General features: G+C 39.3%; 1 protein-coding gene across 1 annotated transcript in view; it reads left to right on the top strand.

Moving 5' to 3' along the window:
- THSD4 (thrombospondin type 1 domain containing 4) overlaps window positions 1–17,239 on the top strand; it is a 292,380-nt gene that overhangs the window by 42,117 nt on the left and 233,024 nt on the right. Inside the window, exon 5 of the mRNA XM_086471614.1 lies at window positions 13,242–13,344. Within this exon, the coding sequence (XP_086327740.1) occupies window positions 13,242–13,344 (103 nt within the window). The remainder of the gene's footprint in view (window positions 1–13,241; window positions 13,345–17,239) is intronic.

Genomic DNA, 17,239 nt, shown 5'->3' with positions numbered 1-17,239 from the left:
TGTACGCAAGAGAGGCGCATAGAGACATCTTCGGTAAAGCTCTTGGGTCACAGTTGTTTCCTCTGCATCGCTGCATTGTGGCTTTATGACATCCGCTTCAACAACGGAGAACACTGTATTAGAAAATATTTTGCATTATGACGTTCTTGTTAAACTGAAACGGTCTGCCTCAGATCATTAGGAAAAATATGTTGGCGTAACCTTTTTCAAATAGTTTTATTCCACAAGTGTGCTCTGTGCTTTTGGCAGTAACAGAACACAAAGTTCGCTGTTTTACGTAAATTAATTATTACTAAGTTAATTACTTACTAATCTAGTAAAATGTTCATAATAAGACCAAAATCACACAATTCAGAAAATTTTGGTGTCTAGAGGCTTATATTTTTAAATTGAAAATTCAATTGCTTTGATCAATAAATCTAAGTTATTCTAAACTAATTTAGCACCCAGGAGTCCAAGAGTCATGGTCTGATGCCCTGTTGTGCCAAGAACTATAAAAACACAGACTAAAAAGATAGGTGCAGGCAAAAATTTAGTAATATATACATGCCTACAGTCATAGCATATATTCTCCAGGTCAGGGAGAAGTGCCTGTTAAATGGTGAAGTTGGAGGAGTCTATGTGGTGGTTGAAGTTGAGCGAATTTGTGTCTAAGAATAGCTGAAGATTCAGACCCTTGTTTATGTGTAGTAGTAACGTGACATAAAATGTTAGTAATTCATCTAAGTTCTCAAAATCAAAACCAAAATGCATATTAGTTGGCTAAACATTTGTTTTCTAACTTCCCGTGAATGGTAGGTTTCATGCAGCAACTGGAATAGTCTGAGAAGTTACCTTTCTAATTCTTAGAGTAAGTGGAATGCATGTGTTACAGAGGAGAGGAAAGGGGGAAAACATCCACAGTTACCCAATCACTTCATCAATTTTGAATAGCACTATTAGCACTTAAATATTGTGGAGCGATTCGGAAACTTTGTTCAGATGCTTGTCGAAATGAAGTGATTTCTTTTTTTTTCCCTCAATAAAATATGACTGCAAGGTGATTTAGATGCATTGCCTGGTTATTATTCAGACTGTGCCAAGTTTTAAAGAGGAAACTAATCAATGAAAATTCAGAGTTGCAACCAGACAGTTGCATTCCTGACATTTTTGTAGATTTGTTTAATAGGGTACTGTAAATTTGAGTAGTTGTCGTTTATCAATATAGACGAGTGTTGTGGGAGATATTTTAAGGTATTCCAGCTTGTCTTTGTTTCTTTTTGTCAATTTATATTGACAAAAGTCTTTGTCTGAAATTCTGGTGCGTAATTATTCTACACTCCTATAATTTGAACAAGAAACTTGCTTTTTATTCATATGTTAGCTTAATTGCATCCAGGTTTTCGAAGCAGAGGAAGCTGCAAATGTCTAGAAAATTTGATCAGGGGAAATCCCTTGAATGAATTTAAAATTGTAAAAAAAAAAAAAAAAAGATTTCAATGTTAACTATTCACATTAATTACAGGTATAGAAAACACCTACTGTCATATGTCAGCATCTGCTTTGGTACATGAAAGGAGTAATTTTTTCCTGGTGTTTTTAGGAGGTTAGTTCAGTAGTGCTGATAACAATGAACAAGTTTAAGGTGTATTTTCAAGCCAGATAGCAGAAAAAGAACACAATTTACATGAATACAGGAACTTGCATTCCTGAATGGTGAAAGTACCCGCCATTACAACCCCAGTCCTCTCTTGCCTCTTGCACTGGCCGAGGTGAGCAGAGGGAGAAGGAAGTGCAAGAGAAACTGCTGAAGTTAAGCTGAGAGTGCTGAAGGAGAAGTGATCTGTCAGCAGTGCTGTTGCTAGAGGTTTTAGTTTTGTGGGGGTTTTTAATTTTAAATTTTTACGCAGGGTTTGGAAACAGCAAATGGTCAAAACTCATGTACAAAGTTAGGAAATATAAATGTAAGATTACCTCTAGCAAGCATGTGTTCCTTTGCCTAACCACTGAATAGTTGCATTGAAGGATAGTAGTCCAAACCCTCTCCCCCAGAAGCAGTGAAAATGGAAGTTGGCACTACATGCCCGGAAAGTTAAATAACACTTTTGCATGTGATACATCAAGAGCTGCATACAGAACAATGCAAACCCTGGAAATAATTAAAGCAATTGGTGATGTTAAAAAAAAAAAAAAAAAATCAGGCTGTGGTGCTCTGTCTCATCTTTGCTAGTACTTCATCAAGTGTGCTATGTGTTTGTCCAGAAACCTTTGCAGGCAGCGTATTGCGCATGAGGTATGCAAGTGTAATTAATAAAACAGAGTTTCTTTCTAGTGATAGTTGGTAAGGCTTTTTTTCTTCAAACTCTCGACTTATATTTGTGGAAAAGCCAATCCTGTATTTTTTTGTACCTGTCACCGCAGCGTTAGAGAGGCACTGTGTGCTCTGTAGGGGGAAGAAGGCAGCGGAACATCTGCGGCATCTCTCTGCGAACAGTCGGTCTTTGGTTTTTGACTTCAATGTTCAGTAACTTCCCAGCCAAGCAATAGACTGTTTCCTGTTTCTGTATTTCTGTTGGCATTATTGCTTGTTAAAGATAGCAGTCACACTGATTATCTTGACAGCTGTTTTGAGACCTCAGTTTGGGTCACGTTTTGATAACAATTTTTTGTGATGGCGTGTGGTTTTGCTTTGAGCAGCAAAGTGCCATTGAAAGGACTCCTAATGTGACAAAGTCAAACCTGCAAAAGTTTAGAGCTTTCAATACTAGAGTTTTGTCAGCAATCCTATAGTAAGTCTTGTGTATTAAGAAAATTATTTAATTACCTGATAATGCATTATTTTACCCCAGGGTAGTTATTAGTGATACACTACTCAATGTTTTTCTCTTTATTATTTGGCCGTTGGCTCCCTGCCTTAAAAACACTCCTTGCAGAAGATAAGAAAAAATGGCTTCTCTAAGGACTAGTTGCTGATACCATTATTGCAGTGTTTGATTTAACATTCACAAAGCTGCTGTGTGATAGCAAGATCTCATCTCTATTGTAAGAATGGGAGCTGAGATAAGGAAGAATGAGGTTTTAAAAACGTCTTCAATAATTTAATGCCTCACATCAAGTAATTGGGATTGGAGTTTTTTTCCGTATTCAGTATCGTATTTATTACTTAACAATAGTGAAGGCAAAATTTGCATTGGCCAAAACTGTAATTAAGATTTGGCAGCTCATCTGCAAATCAGATCCGGAGGTTTTTCAGTCAGACCCCCAAAATGGAAAGTACATGGTTCATAAACTGAGAAAGGATTGAATTAAGTTGCACCATAGATGACATTTTTTCCCCCCAAAACTGGTAGAGTATCTGGTTCCAGAAACTGCAGACCGTCTTCCGTGTTTCTTATTCTGTATGTCCATTGTATACCTACTAGCTTCTACAGTGAGTGAGACAGAGATGATATAAATAACTCTTCTAACTAAGCATTGCCGATTCATCCCCAGAGTTAAGTCCATCCTGCGCTCCGAATGGGTCATAGATCATATGTAAAAAATAGTATGTAATCGTACAGTTGAGAATGGACCTTGCACGCAAAAAGAGCCAAATTGTACAATAATTGCACGGCCAATCTCTTCTAAGTTGAGGTTAAACAATTCTTTTCCTGTCCTGTGACTTAATGTATGTAGCTTTATAGTTTTAAAACAAAAAGCCCTCAAAACCAGAACGCCATCATGTGATGTGTCGCTATTCACGGGACTCATCTGACCATTGCAGTTGAGCCAATGGTAGAAGGAATTTACCCTCCACTAGTACCACAGGGCAATGAAAATGCTTTGCCGTCGTGTTCACAGGTTTTACTTACTGCAGGTGTTTCTGCCATTCCTCCAAATACTCCTTCCCTCTAGCAGAAGCTGTCCCACTGTATTTTCTTGCTCGGTCACACTTCTCATTTTCTTAATACCTTATCTAATATTTCTGTCTCTTCTCCCCATCTCTTCTACCTCTAATCTCCTTCTGCTTAGGTCCCCAGCTTCTCTCGAGTTTCATCCAGTTCCACTTTCTTCTTCTCAGTACCTTCTTCAGCTGACTTGCTTATCCAGACTCATCTCTTGAATCCCAGTGCTAAGATTTATCCAAGTTTTTCCAAAGTATTCCGTGCCTTTTAGGTACAGGCATTTGTATTAGGCTGCTTCCTTGCTTTGTCCGTGCTGCCTGCCACAGGCTCAAGGGGTTATTAAGGGCAGAAGAGAGATAGGTCTTGTTTTCATTTCCAGTGCCTGACCCTCGTACAGACCTCAGGAGCATGTACCAATAATTGCTGGAAAACTTCTCAGCCTCTTTTAGCCTCAGATGTGGAACACGCTTCTTGTAAACAGATTGTTCCAGTAGCTTAGCTGCAAGACTTTAACAAGTTTTGACTGAATATGTACAAAGTATGATTATCGGCATTTTTTTTTTTCCCCAAAAATCTTGTGGCCAGACTATATTTGGGTAGATTTCCATAGAAAAGGCAGAGGATGCATTTTTGACAAAAAAACACTTTCCTGGCTGACTTAATTTCACTCATTAAAATAAAACAGGCACTTGTATTTTGAAAAAAATATTAACAGAATATTTGAAGAATGGGGAAAAAATAAAACACATCTCCCCTCTTGTTTTCCTTCAGACTCATTCTTGGATTAAATACTTCAGTCAAAAAAATGAGACTAGGACAAATACCAGGAGCGTAAAGTTTTAGTCTGAATGGTTAAAGTTTGATGCACTCATAAGTAAATGAACAGTGCTACCAGCTGTAGCTATACCAAAGCATTATAAAATATGGTAAATGTATCTGCTAGTTAGTTTAAGGTGCCTTTTGTTTTTTCTTTTAAGTAGTGTGACCTAGGAAGAAAGGATATATTGCAGAAAGAGAGGAAGAGTGTATTATATCAGAAACTAATTTTTGACGGAAACAAGAACTCCATCTTGTTTATGAATATGAATAATGCTGTAATTTCTGTTACACTTGGCTCCTGCGAACTCATAGTAATTTTTATGCTACATTTATGGTGCTCTGCAACTGTTCACTTTTTGTGGAAAACAATTTGTTCCACATTGTAGGGCTTTTTTCTTTTTTTTTTTTTTTTTTTTTTTTTAACAAAAAAGAACAAACCACATTCTCTCAACAGACTTAGGAGAATTCCCCCTAGATGTAGTAACATCAGTACGTTTGTGCCTCATATAACACTGCATGAACATTTCTATTGCCTGGTTGTCACTTAGAATAGAGATCCTTTTCTAAGAATATTGTGATTATTGCAGCAAGAGGAATTTTTAATTAAAAAGTGGAATATCATGGTAATACAAATCAGAAACTCCCCTAAACTTTCAGTCCTTCTGCTGGAACCATTCAGGTAGTCCCTCCTCCCACGCAAAGGCCAGTCATTTAAATGGAATGCATGCGATTGGATTTCCATTTAAAGTGATTAGGCTTTCATACAGAAAACTGGTAGAGGAGTATTTCCAGGTACTGATGAAGGTGGTAGAATAAAAAAGTAGTGAAACCTATGTGATATAAAGACTGCACCCTAGAAAGAACAGGCTGTTCCAAGAACAATATTTTTTTAAAAATCAAATAAAGTAGCTGCTGGAAGCCTAGAGTAAATGTTTTATCACTTTGGCATATTTTTCTGCCAACTACAAGGACTAGAGATAATCATCTTAGCTTTAAGTCTGTTTATTTCACTAGAGTTGCATCAAGTATGACTTTGTCTCAGGATCTTTCAAAGCTGATATTGAAAGGGTTTTGGAGTGGCTGATTTTCTAGTATAAAGAACATTACTGCTACTATATTAAAGCAGCCAACCTTAGTACATAAACCACACATTTTCTGAGGAGGACTACTAAAACACGCTTTATTTTTTGGATGCATTTGACCAATGTAGACAGATGAGACAGTGGATCTGCAGCAAGGCTGAAAGCTTCCATGTTAAGGCATTCTTCAGACTTTGAGCCAGGTTGGGTCAAATGGAAATAACTTTTCATTGATTTCCCATTAAATGAGACAACAGTGTGCAGTTTAAGCACCTTGAGCATTATGTAGTGTTTCCATAAATAGATATTTGAATAGAGGGATTCTTGCGTTTGGTGCATTTTTTAATGCAGCGTATTTATATAGAAAAATGATACCACTGCTGAGACTGAGAACAGCCGTTGTACAAAGTAGTTATGATTTCTGTTGCAAGTGCCAAGCTTTTGATGCTTGATTGGGATCATATAAAGAATGTCCTATGTGCGTTCCAGTCTCAACACTGAAGTACTTCTTCGCTCAGGGAGCTGGGCACTAAAAGAAATTTGGGACAGTAAAATACTAACTACATTTTGAAAAAAATGGCTTTGGAATGACTTGATAGTCATCTGGCCTTTTGCTGGGTCAAAAAAAGGCCAGCAACAGTCAGCTGGCTAGATCATTGGCAGGTGTGAATTGACATCGCTCTGGCTTCCACAGCATACTTGCATATCACTTTACACCAGATGATGCTCTGTTCCAGCATGGTCTGTTTTCAGTATTTGTCTTCCATTTTCTTAGGTGTTGTAGAAACCAATTATTGTTTCTCAGATTGTTTTTTGGTTGGTTAGTTGATTGGTGGTTTGACACCCCCCCCCCCCCCCGTAGCATTTGTAAAATTTTAGCAATAGACAGAAATGGATATTTTCCTTGACACATTTTTTGGTACTGCTGAAGAATTGTACTGTTAATTTTCCTACTATAGCTCTTCAGTGAGCCCCTCCTAAGCTTATAGTGCCAAACGTTTCCAGTCATGCACATTAGATCAGTGTAGATGCTTAGTGTGGGGTGGATGTGTGCCTAACACTTTACTTAAAATCAAAGCTGGACTCGAATCTTTTACAAGTTGTTGAAAATCTTAAATAAAATGAGTTATTTGAATCTAATCAGATGAATCTTTCAGTAAGAATTTAAAAAAAGCCACAAACTACAATGTTAAGCAGAAATACTTCTCTTTTCATCTGTTTTGCTGATCTTTCTTCCCCATTGTTAGACATACTGTGTCTTCAGCTGTAAAGTGCTATGGAAGGGAAAAAGGTAAAGCAGTAATTGATGCACTTGCCACATTATGCATTAGTGCCTTATTTGTCTGGTCGTTGCAAAGTTAATAAAGATTAAGTTTGGGTAACTTTTCTAGTTAAATTCAGAGGACTTTCTTGGTGCAAAGCTGAAATCATTAATGGAAAAAAATGGAAAAAAGGGTTCTTAAGCTCCAGTATGAGATGGTAGCAGTTCCCTTGCCTATGGCAGTGGGAGCCAGCACATACCTTGGGGAAGGTAGGCAGCCCGGCGTGCAGCTCTGCCACGGACCATTTTCCTTGTCCAAACGCAAGCTCGTTGCTAGCTGAATGAGGTCTGTGCAGAAATGTAATGATTTGTTATTGTGCACATATCGAAGGGGTTTTCCATCTATGACAGGCAGCCCCTTGAAGCAGTGAGGAAAAAGAGAAAGGCTGTGACCCTGTGTTACTTGCTCCCTTAGACTCTCCATCGCTTCAGAATCTCTCTGGTTAGTAAAGTAATTTAGTAGTTTATGGTGATTCTCACAACTAAGCTTAATCTCCATTGGGGCAGACATGTAGGTGTAAATTCACTGCTTGAGGCAGTGCCGCGATTTTGGCAATACGGGTGCTCATTCCTCGTTAAGTTGGCCAGATACCACTGCATTCACAGATTTAATTTTCATTCCATGTTAAGCCAGACATTTACAGTGTACTGTCTGTGGTCATGGGCTGTAACTAGAGCTGGCTAGCAGTGTTTTTACTGCAGAGCTGTTCTTCTCATAATTTTTAAAATTTTGCGTTTTAAAGTTCCTTGTGTGTTCTTGTATTTCAGAAGCATTAATTACATTTTAATAAAAAATCTGCCTCATATTTTGTGCCACAGATATCTAGACACATCTAATATACCTTATTTATTTTTTTAGTTGGCAGATAATTGTCTTCATGTTCTGATACCATTTTTAAAAGTTCAAACTATTGGGGATATAAAAGAGTCTCCGACAGTTTAAATGGATCTGTTGCTGTCTTTCAGTGTGTGTTCAGCTAGACAAAAGTAGCTTGCCTGGATTCTAAAGAACACTGTTAGGGGCATGCACGGTCCTTGGCAATGCAAAGAGAAACAGCAGAAGAATTAAAATTTGAAGGACCCCAGATTCCCTTTCAGATGTGGACATGGAACTTCCGTAGGTTTCAGGAGGAACAAGGCACCAGCACTTCAGAGCAGAAGTTCACTGCAGACATGGTGGATTGTTGTGTAAAGAATTGGATTTTGTACAGTATGCATATTGCAAGGACGTGCCACTTTGAAGTGTATGTTCTGAAAGTGAAAGAAGAATCTTCGGATTACTGTTTCAGAAACAAGTATTTTAATAATTTTTTCTTGGAGATGTGTTTATCCCTTGGTATGTCAAAGGATTAATACGATTAGATAGAACCACTGCAGAAATGAAAACTAGAGTACAGCTAGATTACTTAGACTTATTTTAGTATATAGTATTGCATATATAGAAAATATTAATTATGTGAATGATGACTGAGCCTGTAGAATCCAGAAGGACTACGGGGCCTTGGAAAAAAAGTTTGCCAGTTACTGTAGGTCGTAAGAATGAAACAGTGCCAAAAATCTTAGCCCATATTTTAATTGCCTTTGGAGGTGGTTTCAGGCTCAAAATGGCCCATTTCTGCATTTCCAGAAGTGCATTATCTCAGTGCAGCTTTGAAACAGCTTTGCTAATGGCAGGCATGAGTCCAGTGTGAGTGCACATCTGCTGGCAGATGGATGATTTTCTGGCGTTTTGCCAACAATTTGTTAATTAACTGAAGTGTCAAAGATTTGTTAAGAAACCTGTGCTTTTCTAATGTTTCCCCAAAGCTAAAAAGCAAGTAGGATGATTTCTTTGTTTTACAGTCTTAGCTGTATGAGCAGCTCATTTTAAGAAAGCTGTAATGGTGTGTGAGGAAGAGAAGATGTATGTTGCTGTCCCTCAGAATACTTTCGTACCTGCGTATCCCAGATGACATTGAGGCATAAAGCTACTCTTTCAGAAGTGCAAAGTTTTGATCAACTGCAGTCTGTTTCAAGAAATTTGGCCTGAGGTCCCCAAACACAAAGGGATACTTCTAAAATGTTTTGCCTTGACCACTGCCCGCCTCATCCACGCGGTGCTGTGATGCTTCTGCTACTTTCGCATTCTGAAAGTACAGGAGCCAAAGTTGGCCAAACATCATACTCATTGAAACAGCCGCGTCAAAATGCAGCGGTGGAAGCTCTGGAAGTGTCATCCGTTGTGTGAAAATGTCCAGCACTTTGAAGGTACTTAGCTGAATAAAGTCCCACATGCTTAATTTGCAGCGTTGGTTTTTCCAAACAGCATATTTTAAGTAAGAGACATCGTCTGAAACATACAAAATTATGGATTCTAGATGCTGTTTCTAATTTTATAGTCCACAACTTAAAGAATAATAATAATAAAAAACCTCTCCCAGCATACAGTATAGTTTCATAGATATTTTATATCTGCCTCTACATGATGGAATCTGAGATTTATCTCAGTAGATGCCATGTATATTTTTTGCTGATCTGGCCTCCACAGACCTGGTTTAAAAAGGAGATTTTATTTCTTTTTTTATAAACGTCCAAAGAGGCCATCTTGTTTTTGTATCAAAACCTCTATGAAAAACTTCAGATAACTCCCTCAGTAATCACAAAACAAAATGAAATTTTTGAGGGAAAAAATGAAATTCCAGATCTGTTGTTAAGAAAACAATGAATCAAAGTCAACAGTTTGTTTTCCAAAAAGCTGTTTTCAAGTCCCTACCAGGCACTACAGTCCTAATGCCCTCATGTCACTGAGGGGGAACTGAGGGAGAGTCACACGATGAGGTTAAGTATTTTAGCAAAGTTCATTCCAAAAGCCTCTGAAAAGTTTTGGAAAGATATCCAGGTTGTTTAAATCCCAGTACTCTGGCTTAACTGCAGGAACATTCCTCATCTGTAAACACGCCAACGTGCCTGCTTTTTAAAGTGAAATTGCTATCATTTGGCAGAGGGCCAGGTAGGGTGTAGGGACTCGGTCATGGGCAGAGCGTGAGCCACGTACAGGTATGACCTGCTGCAGGATTCAGACCACACGCTGCGTGGGGTGGCACTCGGGGAAAGCCTGGCTTCATCCTCACTTGTCTTCCAGTGTCTCCCATTGGTGTGTGTGAGCTGGGAAGCCCAGGATGAGCTCCGTAAGGTACGACTGTTAGACTTGGTAAATATGAGCTTTCTTTGGGGTCGTCATCTTCTTGTCACAGGTGCTCATTGCTGTTTTTTAGGACTTTTATAGTCAAACTATACATGTTTGTGACAGAAATAGCAATTAAATAAAAGTGTGAAAATAGGTTATACTGTCAGGGAATAAATCAAAAACAAGGGTCTAGAGCAACCCCTATGTTGGACCTTCACTTGTGATTGTACAGGGTCCTGCTTTTTCCTTTTAGTGGTGACAGTGTATTTTGTGCCCAAAATGTGCTAAAAAAGCCAGAGAGGCCCAGAGAAATTGCCTAGCACTCAGCTCTTCTGAGAAAGGCTGAGCAGTAGGTGCAAAACTGTCATTTCATATGGCTATGCATTAAGAATTTGGGCGAGGTTAATAAATGGTGTATAGATGTCAACTAGAATATATGTAGAGTATAGTATAACTCTTTTAAGCCTTGGTAATTCATAAACTTTAGTAAGTTTGACTAGCTGCACCTTGTGGTTAACTCTTTCATAAATTATTTTTAAAAGGCATTTAAAAATAAAAATTAATTCAGCGTGTATAAAGAATAAATCAAAGAAGTTTTGCAGACCAGGTCACACTCTCAAATTTTTACTCAAAATTCTGTTTCGTAGTGAAACTTTGATGAAAGAAACAGAAGAAGGACAACTGAGCTGGGACTTTTAAAGTAGCAGGGATGTTACTGAGTTAGTCTTTTCTTCTGATTTCGGCTTGATCCACTCAGTGTTTATTGTTTTTGTCAGTCCTTTGTCCTGCTTTAAAGCAATGGGGCCTCTGTCCTGTGGGCAACTTTCAGTAAGTTTAAAACCAGAAATTGTAGCTATATAAAAATTATCTTAGAAGGGGCAGGTGTCACTATATTTTGGCAACAGCAATGAATATTTTGTTCTTTTTATTCATACGTTGTCTGCAGTTGGTATGAACGGGGCGCACAGGAAATGGTTTATGAGCCAGAAATACTGGTACACAAGAGCACAGACTCAAGGCTCAGAAAAGGAAAAACAAGGAACAACAAAACTTCGCAACAGACTTTCAGAAAACGTGTGCCAAAAAAAGGGAAAAGCGTTCCAGAAAGAAACCCTTCAGGCAGGGTTCTTTGCTGGTGCAAACTGATGTCTTTCTGCTGTAAGTTTAATGTAGTGACCTTAATTTATGCCAGCTCGGGTTCTGTCTCTTTACCTTTAGGATATGTGCCATAATTGGTTTCCATGAAAAATATGTTCTTCCTAGCCTCGCTTGGTCGGTTGTGGCTGAATGACCCTCGCTGCATTGCTGTGTCACGGATGCAAGGATGTGTATTTTGGTTGCTGGAATACAGCTTTGCTTTCTGCGTTTGGCACTAGAAAGACATTTTCCCCACCCTTCCAATGTAGTGGGGTGGCTCATGGTCCTCTTTTCAGGGAAGCTTTGTTTGTTTGTTTGTTTTTTATGAGAGGGTTTGTGGAGGAAAACAATATCTGCATGGACTTGGAGATCTCAGAAGGGTGGGCGAACAAAGCACAGATGGCTGTTTGGCCAGAAACAGTGTTTATTCTAGAAGATTTGTTACCGTGATTCTAATAGAAGATAAAGTAGTCCGTGAACCTTCCCCCAGGCATGTCTATGGTACAGTTCATAACCCACTTGAAAACTCTTGACTTCGATGTCTCACTGACCCACTTACAAACGTCTTCATGCAGAGATGGTAGATACAAAGCAAGAATTCCTCTGGGAGCTCTGGTGTGTTGGCTTTCACTGCAAAGAGGACCAGTCTTTCTCCCTGTACAAATATAAGAGAACTGACTGACAGTTGCAACAAGAGCTCTTCTTACTGATTCTCTTGCTGTTCCCTTCAAAAACAGTTATTTAGCCATGCTGCTTTCATATAATACTGTGTCTAGCTTTCCCTTTAAATCTGCCTCCTGTAGAAAAAAACATTCTGCTGCTCTAGTCCAGTTCTTATGTTGTTTCTACTGGTCTTGAGTACTGTTTTTAATAGCCATTTTGATCTTCTAAAGGCTACCTGAAAAAATGCGTCTGTGACCAAAGCTTGTCTATTTTCTCCAAGCATAGAAATTGTTCTAATGAACCACCTGCCTTTTCTAGAAATCTTTCTCCCCTTTGTGTGTGCCCACACACAGAGTAGTCTTTTGCTGTAGCTGCTGTAGTGTGAGGATACGGGCCGAACAAGGTAATTAACCATTTAAGTATTATTAACTTGTATTTACTTTTGGAATCTGCTTCCCATCTAAACAAGGCTTGGCTGCCAAGGGCTTCCATTGCAGGTGAACTAATAAAAGATGTTACTTCTAGCTGTAAAACTTGCCCGGCCTCAATACGTACGTACGTGTGTGTGCGTGCATGCACACGCCTGTATATAAGAAGCTCTTCCCACTATTTAGCTTCAAAAACTCTGAAGCTGGCAATTAAAGACTTAGTTAAAATACAAAGTAATCCAATGACTGTCATAGCAGTGTGTGGAAATAAAAAAAAAAAAGTAGTGGTACTATGGTATTGAAGCATAGGGTGAGAATAAGAAGCTGACGTAGCCAGCTTTTACTAAGTTACGGAAGCACGTATGTTAAATGTTTCATTGCTGTTGAATCTGGGCCCAGAAAATTAATAATGAAAACATAAAGCTATTATGGAAAGGGAATGATTTGGATCTAATTTATTGAATTTATCTTGAAGTGTTGTCTTTTTGCTGAGGAAAATGACAGCTCAATAAAAAACTTGTTTTTTTGGTAGAACCATTGCTCCATGAACTCCACAAATTCATTTTTTTCTACAGGCACCTTTCATACTGTTACCTAAAGGCACAGTTACCTGTTTTAAAGAAAAAGAGTCTCCTGATGTTAATATTGTTCATCTGGATTGGAATTTGGCAATGCTTTTGTTAACCCTCTAAAGTGAATTAATAAGAAAGCAATAAGAACATTGCTGTTGATGATAATGTGACTGGTTTGTTTTTATTTGAACAGATGTGTCCTGAAAGCAGCAGAAATATTAGAGAGGTGCAATGTGCATCATACAATAACAAGCCGTTTATGGGTCGCTTTTATGAATGGGAACCTTTTGCAGAAGGTAAGGGAAGACGACTTGGGTTTGCATTGTTATACAGATTGTATTTTGGAAAGGCAAATTTCATTTTTACCCAGTGGAAGCCATCAGGCTTTAACTGTTTTGAGTCTTGCTCCTTTTGCTCAGCTGCATTTATTCATGGGCAGACAAGTAGATAATCTCACAGCAATATTTCTTGTATTTTACAGGAGTGAAAGCATGTCAGTCCTACTTTGACTGTTATACCATTGGCTGTGTGTTGTGTTGTGGTATCTCAGCTACTCTACACTATTAACTACCTTCTTTTTTTTATGTGTTTGCTTTTGATGACAAAGGCCCAGTATGGCTCCCTTTCAGTAAATGGAATTAATTTTTTTTTATGCCAGCTTAGCATGTGACTCCTGGTCCTTATGCGTTCACTTCAGGACTTGGCTGTCTAATTGGTATTTTCTAATGGCGTGTTTGACAGTTGGGGTGGTGACTATGGGAGGGATAGCTGTGCTATGGACTTCCCCAGTTGCATGTTGAACTGATTGTCCTGGAACACAAAGCATCAGCAGGTCTAGCAGTGGTCTGCCACCCCTCTAGAGTCCTAACTCTTGGAGGATAAAATCTCAGTCAGTTGAGGATTATGACCTTTATCCAGAAACATGTTTTGTGAATTAGTTATTTATTTTGGTTTGTCTTTCTGTAAACAAGAGTGGGGCCCACCTCAATTGAGACTCGTGAGTATTTATGAGGTAGTTTATTCTTCAAATATGTCTCTGGATTCAGAGGAATTTGTAACTTATCTTTTAAATTAAGATTTTACAGAAGTTATTTTCCACAAAACTTCCAAGACCAAAGAGGATTTATGCATAAAGAAGTAGGTAGGTATGCATGCTGTGGACTAGCTGTCTTCGTTATCCTGAGGCCATTCTATCACTTAGCGTGAATCGCTGGTAGGAGAGTGCAACGGTGACATCGTTACCCACAGACTCCTTTGCCAACAGGCTGTGTGTGCTGTGACCACATGTTCTGTGCAATGTCTCCCCTCCAAATGGAGGCACAGTCTCACCTTGAAGTGTTAAAATGCAGGATAGGCCCATCAAATTATCCTTTCTAGATTTGAGAAGAACAAAGTAGAAGGAATTTACCTGTATTTTTTAAGTGTCTCTTGAATATGGCTTTTATTGCCTCCTGTGTAAGTAACTATATATAATACAATTCCCCAGAGTTAAATAGAAGTAATACATTATGCCATGGCTTTTCATGTCTTTCACTCGGTGTTCACAGGGATTTCTCTTTGCTGGAAGACTTAATTACAAATAGAGGCTTCAGTGTACTATGAATTATCTTTATGGCAATGCCCTGCCCCTGTATGTGGAGGCAATATTTAGCTGATTATGTACATCTTCAGTGATCTGCTGTGGGACAATTAGTGCTCTGTGTATGCATTACTTTCCTTCAGTCCTTAACTCATTGTGCTAAGTTGCTTTCCTAGCCCCAAAAGGGAGGCAAAATGAGAGATTTGGAAAAGGAATGGGAAAGTTTCTTTCGTGATGGAGGGATTCCTCCTAGTTCTTATATCTTTATTCCCCTCCCGTCATCCTAATAGGTTTAGAAGGAGAAAAGGGTGATAGCTACTGGTGATTGTTTGCTGTTAACAAACCGAGGTCATGTCCATCCTGTAGTATAGAGCCCGACACTAAGTTTTGAAGTGAAAGCAGTGAAAGGTGCATCTGTAGGGCTGCAGCTGGGTGTGCCAGCTGGAAGACTGCGTGTGCTGCTGTCACTGTATTGCTCTCAGGGACTGAGGGAACACCTTGCTGGACTGCATTGTTTGAACCAGCTTTTGGGGTTCTATGCCTTGCCTCATTGCACAAAGGCAAAATGCCTGTTTTGTAACAAGAAAGGCCCTTCCAAAGATGTGCTGAAGGAAGTATTAGAAGTCATTGCTTGTTTATTTTTCAGGTGACTCAAGGAGTGTTGCAAGTGTGTGAAGTTCCTTTTCCCTGTACTGAGAAATGGACCTTTCCATGGGTACTTAGCGTGCTAGCATGGTCTCTGTAGTACCTTTAGATGAACAGCCCCGATCCCCAGTTGATGTTACATATTTTTACAGCTCAACATGAGTCAGTGCAGATTCTGGCAGGTTCATATTAACTCCCAATTGATCTAGTAATGTTTGTTTCTAATATAGTCATGCATCGGTCCTGGTTTTATCTGTTGTGGGATTAGTGAATACTTGCAGAGCTATATCTCTTTATCTCAAATTATGGACATTCAGTATACACTATGCTTTGAATTAAAGTCATGTTCAGCACTGTGAAGTTGCCCAAAAGGAAGTTTCAGAGCTGTACAACTTTGGCACTTTATACCATGCTTTTAGGCAGAAAAAAGAGCTCGGTACCCCAGCAAGCATGTGGCTGAAGGCATGTTCTGTGGACAGCATGACTACTCCTAAAACATATCTCCAATGACTTATGGTCTGTCAGCTTTGATGCATCCCTTTTCAAACTGCTATCGACAAGATGCAGCCCATGCTGAGCCAGCTCAGCCCACCACCATCTCCTTGCTTCCTACACAGCAGCTTTGCCTCACTCTGCCCTGTGCCAGGAAAGATGACTCAGGGGATCTAAAACATGCCACTATAATTTCATTTTCCCTCCCCTGCATAGCACAGCTTGCTCCTAATGTTTGTGTTGGATCAATAAGGGCAGCTAAACCATAATTTACAGCCTTGTCTTCATGGTGAGTTAAGTGTAATTATTATTATTTTTAAAAAATACACATATTTTTATTTCTCCCTTGTTTGGATTGATGTAGCTGCGTTTATAACCCCTGTTTTATCTGCTACTGCTCCAACACAAACTTTTATATTTATTAAAAAAGCCATATTAAAGGGACTATAAACCCTGTGAATTTAGCGTATTTAATGAAAAACCCCTGCTTGGTGTTGGAGAACCAATGGCACATAATGACTTTAAGGGCAGGATTTGAGAGGAAGGATCCAGTCGTGACAGAGGGAAAACATCACAGTGACATGACCATAAAACCTGTAAGGAAGTTTAAATCTATAGAAGCAATGTCTGTTTTAACCCTTCTGGTAATTGAACTCTTTAATTTGAGCTCTTTATTTCAGCTGACTTTTATCTCTAATTATGGTGAAAAATTCATAACCTGAAGTGTTTAATATTTTGATGGCTGTATGAAAAGAATCTATTGAAAGGAGAAAACCTATTGGTTCGTTGAAAAGGGTAACTCAGTGGGAATCTGACCACAGGAGTGTCTTTTAGGGAAGAATAACTGCATTTGTTGAGAGGAAGGAGACAACTGCAGATTTTTTTCATCAGAAATCTTGTATAAGGTTAAAGAAGAATTAAAGTTCTCTCTGGAAGAATCTCTGCCTGATGCTTCATCTTCAGGGGGATACCTGGGTAGTCTTACGCATCTGACATACACTGTCAAATACAGTACTTCCGCAGCAGCAGCCGCAGGAAGCCCTGGTCAGCAGCAGGCCCTCTTGCTCTGAGCTGTTTGGTAAGGACAGCCACGTTTTGGTAACAAGACGCTGTTTTGTCCCGCAGTCCTAGCCCGGGGTTTCGGTTACAGCAGTTAGAGCTACCCCTGCGCCAGGCAGGCAGGCGTAGGAGGGGCACACGCTCAAGGAGCGCGCTGTGGCTCAGCACTGTGGCTCAGCGCCGCGAGCTCTGCTCTCTGGAGATGGAGCATCCCGCAGGGACGCCCTGTGCGGCTCTTTGCTGAGGCAACCAGCCAGGGGACTGCCAGCAGGGCTGCCTCTGCCTGCCTCACAAGTGGAAGAGGACTTCCAAGTCTAGGAGGAGATGTGATTGCATCTCCCGTCTGTAAAACTTGAAATAGCTAACAAATGTATTCTTTGGGGACTTGGCTTTTTTCTTCCTTTTAAATGAAGCAA

This window comes from Leptosomus discolor, chromosome 11, assembly GCF_034619465.1.
Source record: "Leptosomus discolor isolate bLepDis1 chromosome 11, bLepDis1.hap2, whole genome shotgun sequence".
Classification (NCBI taxonomy): Eukaryota; Metazoa; Chordata; class Aves; order Leptosomiformes; family Leptosomidae; genus Leptosomus; species Leptosomus discolor.
Note: the sequence above shows the minus strand (reverse complement) of the source record. Positions and strands in the feature narration are given on the sequence as shown.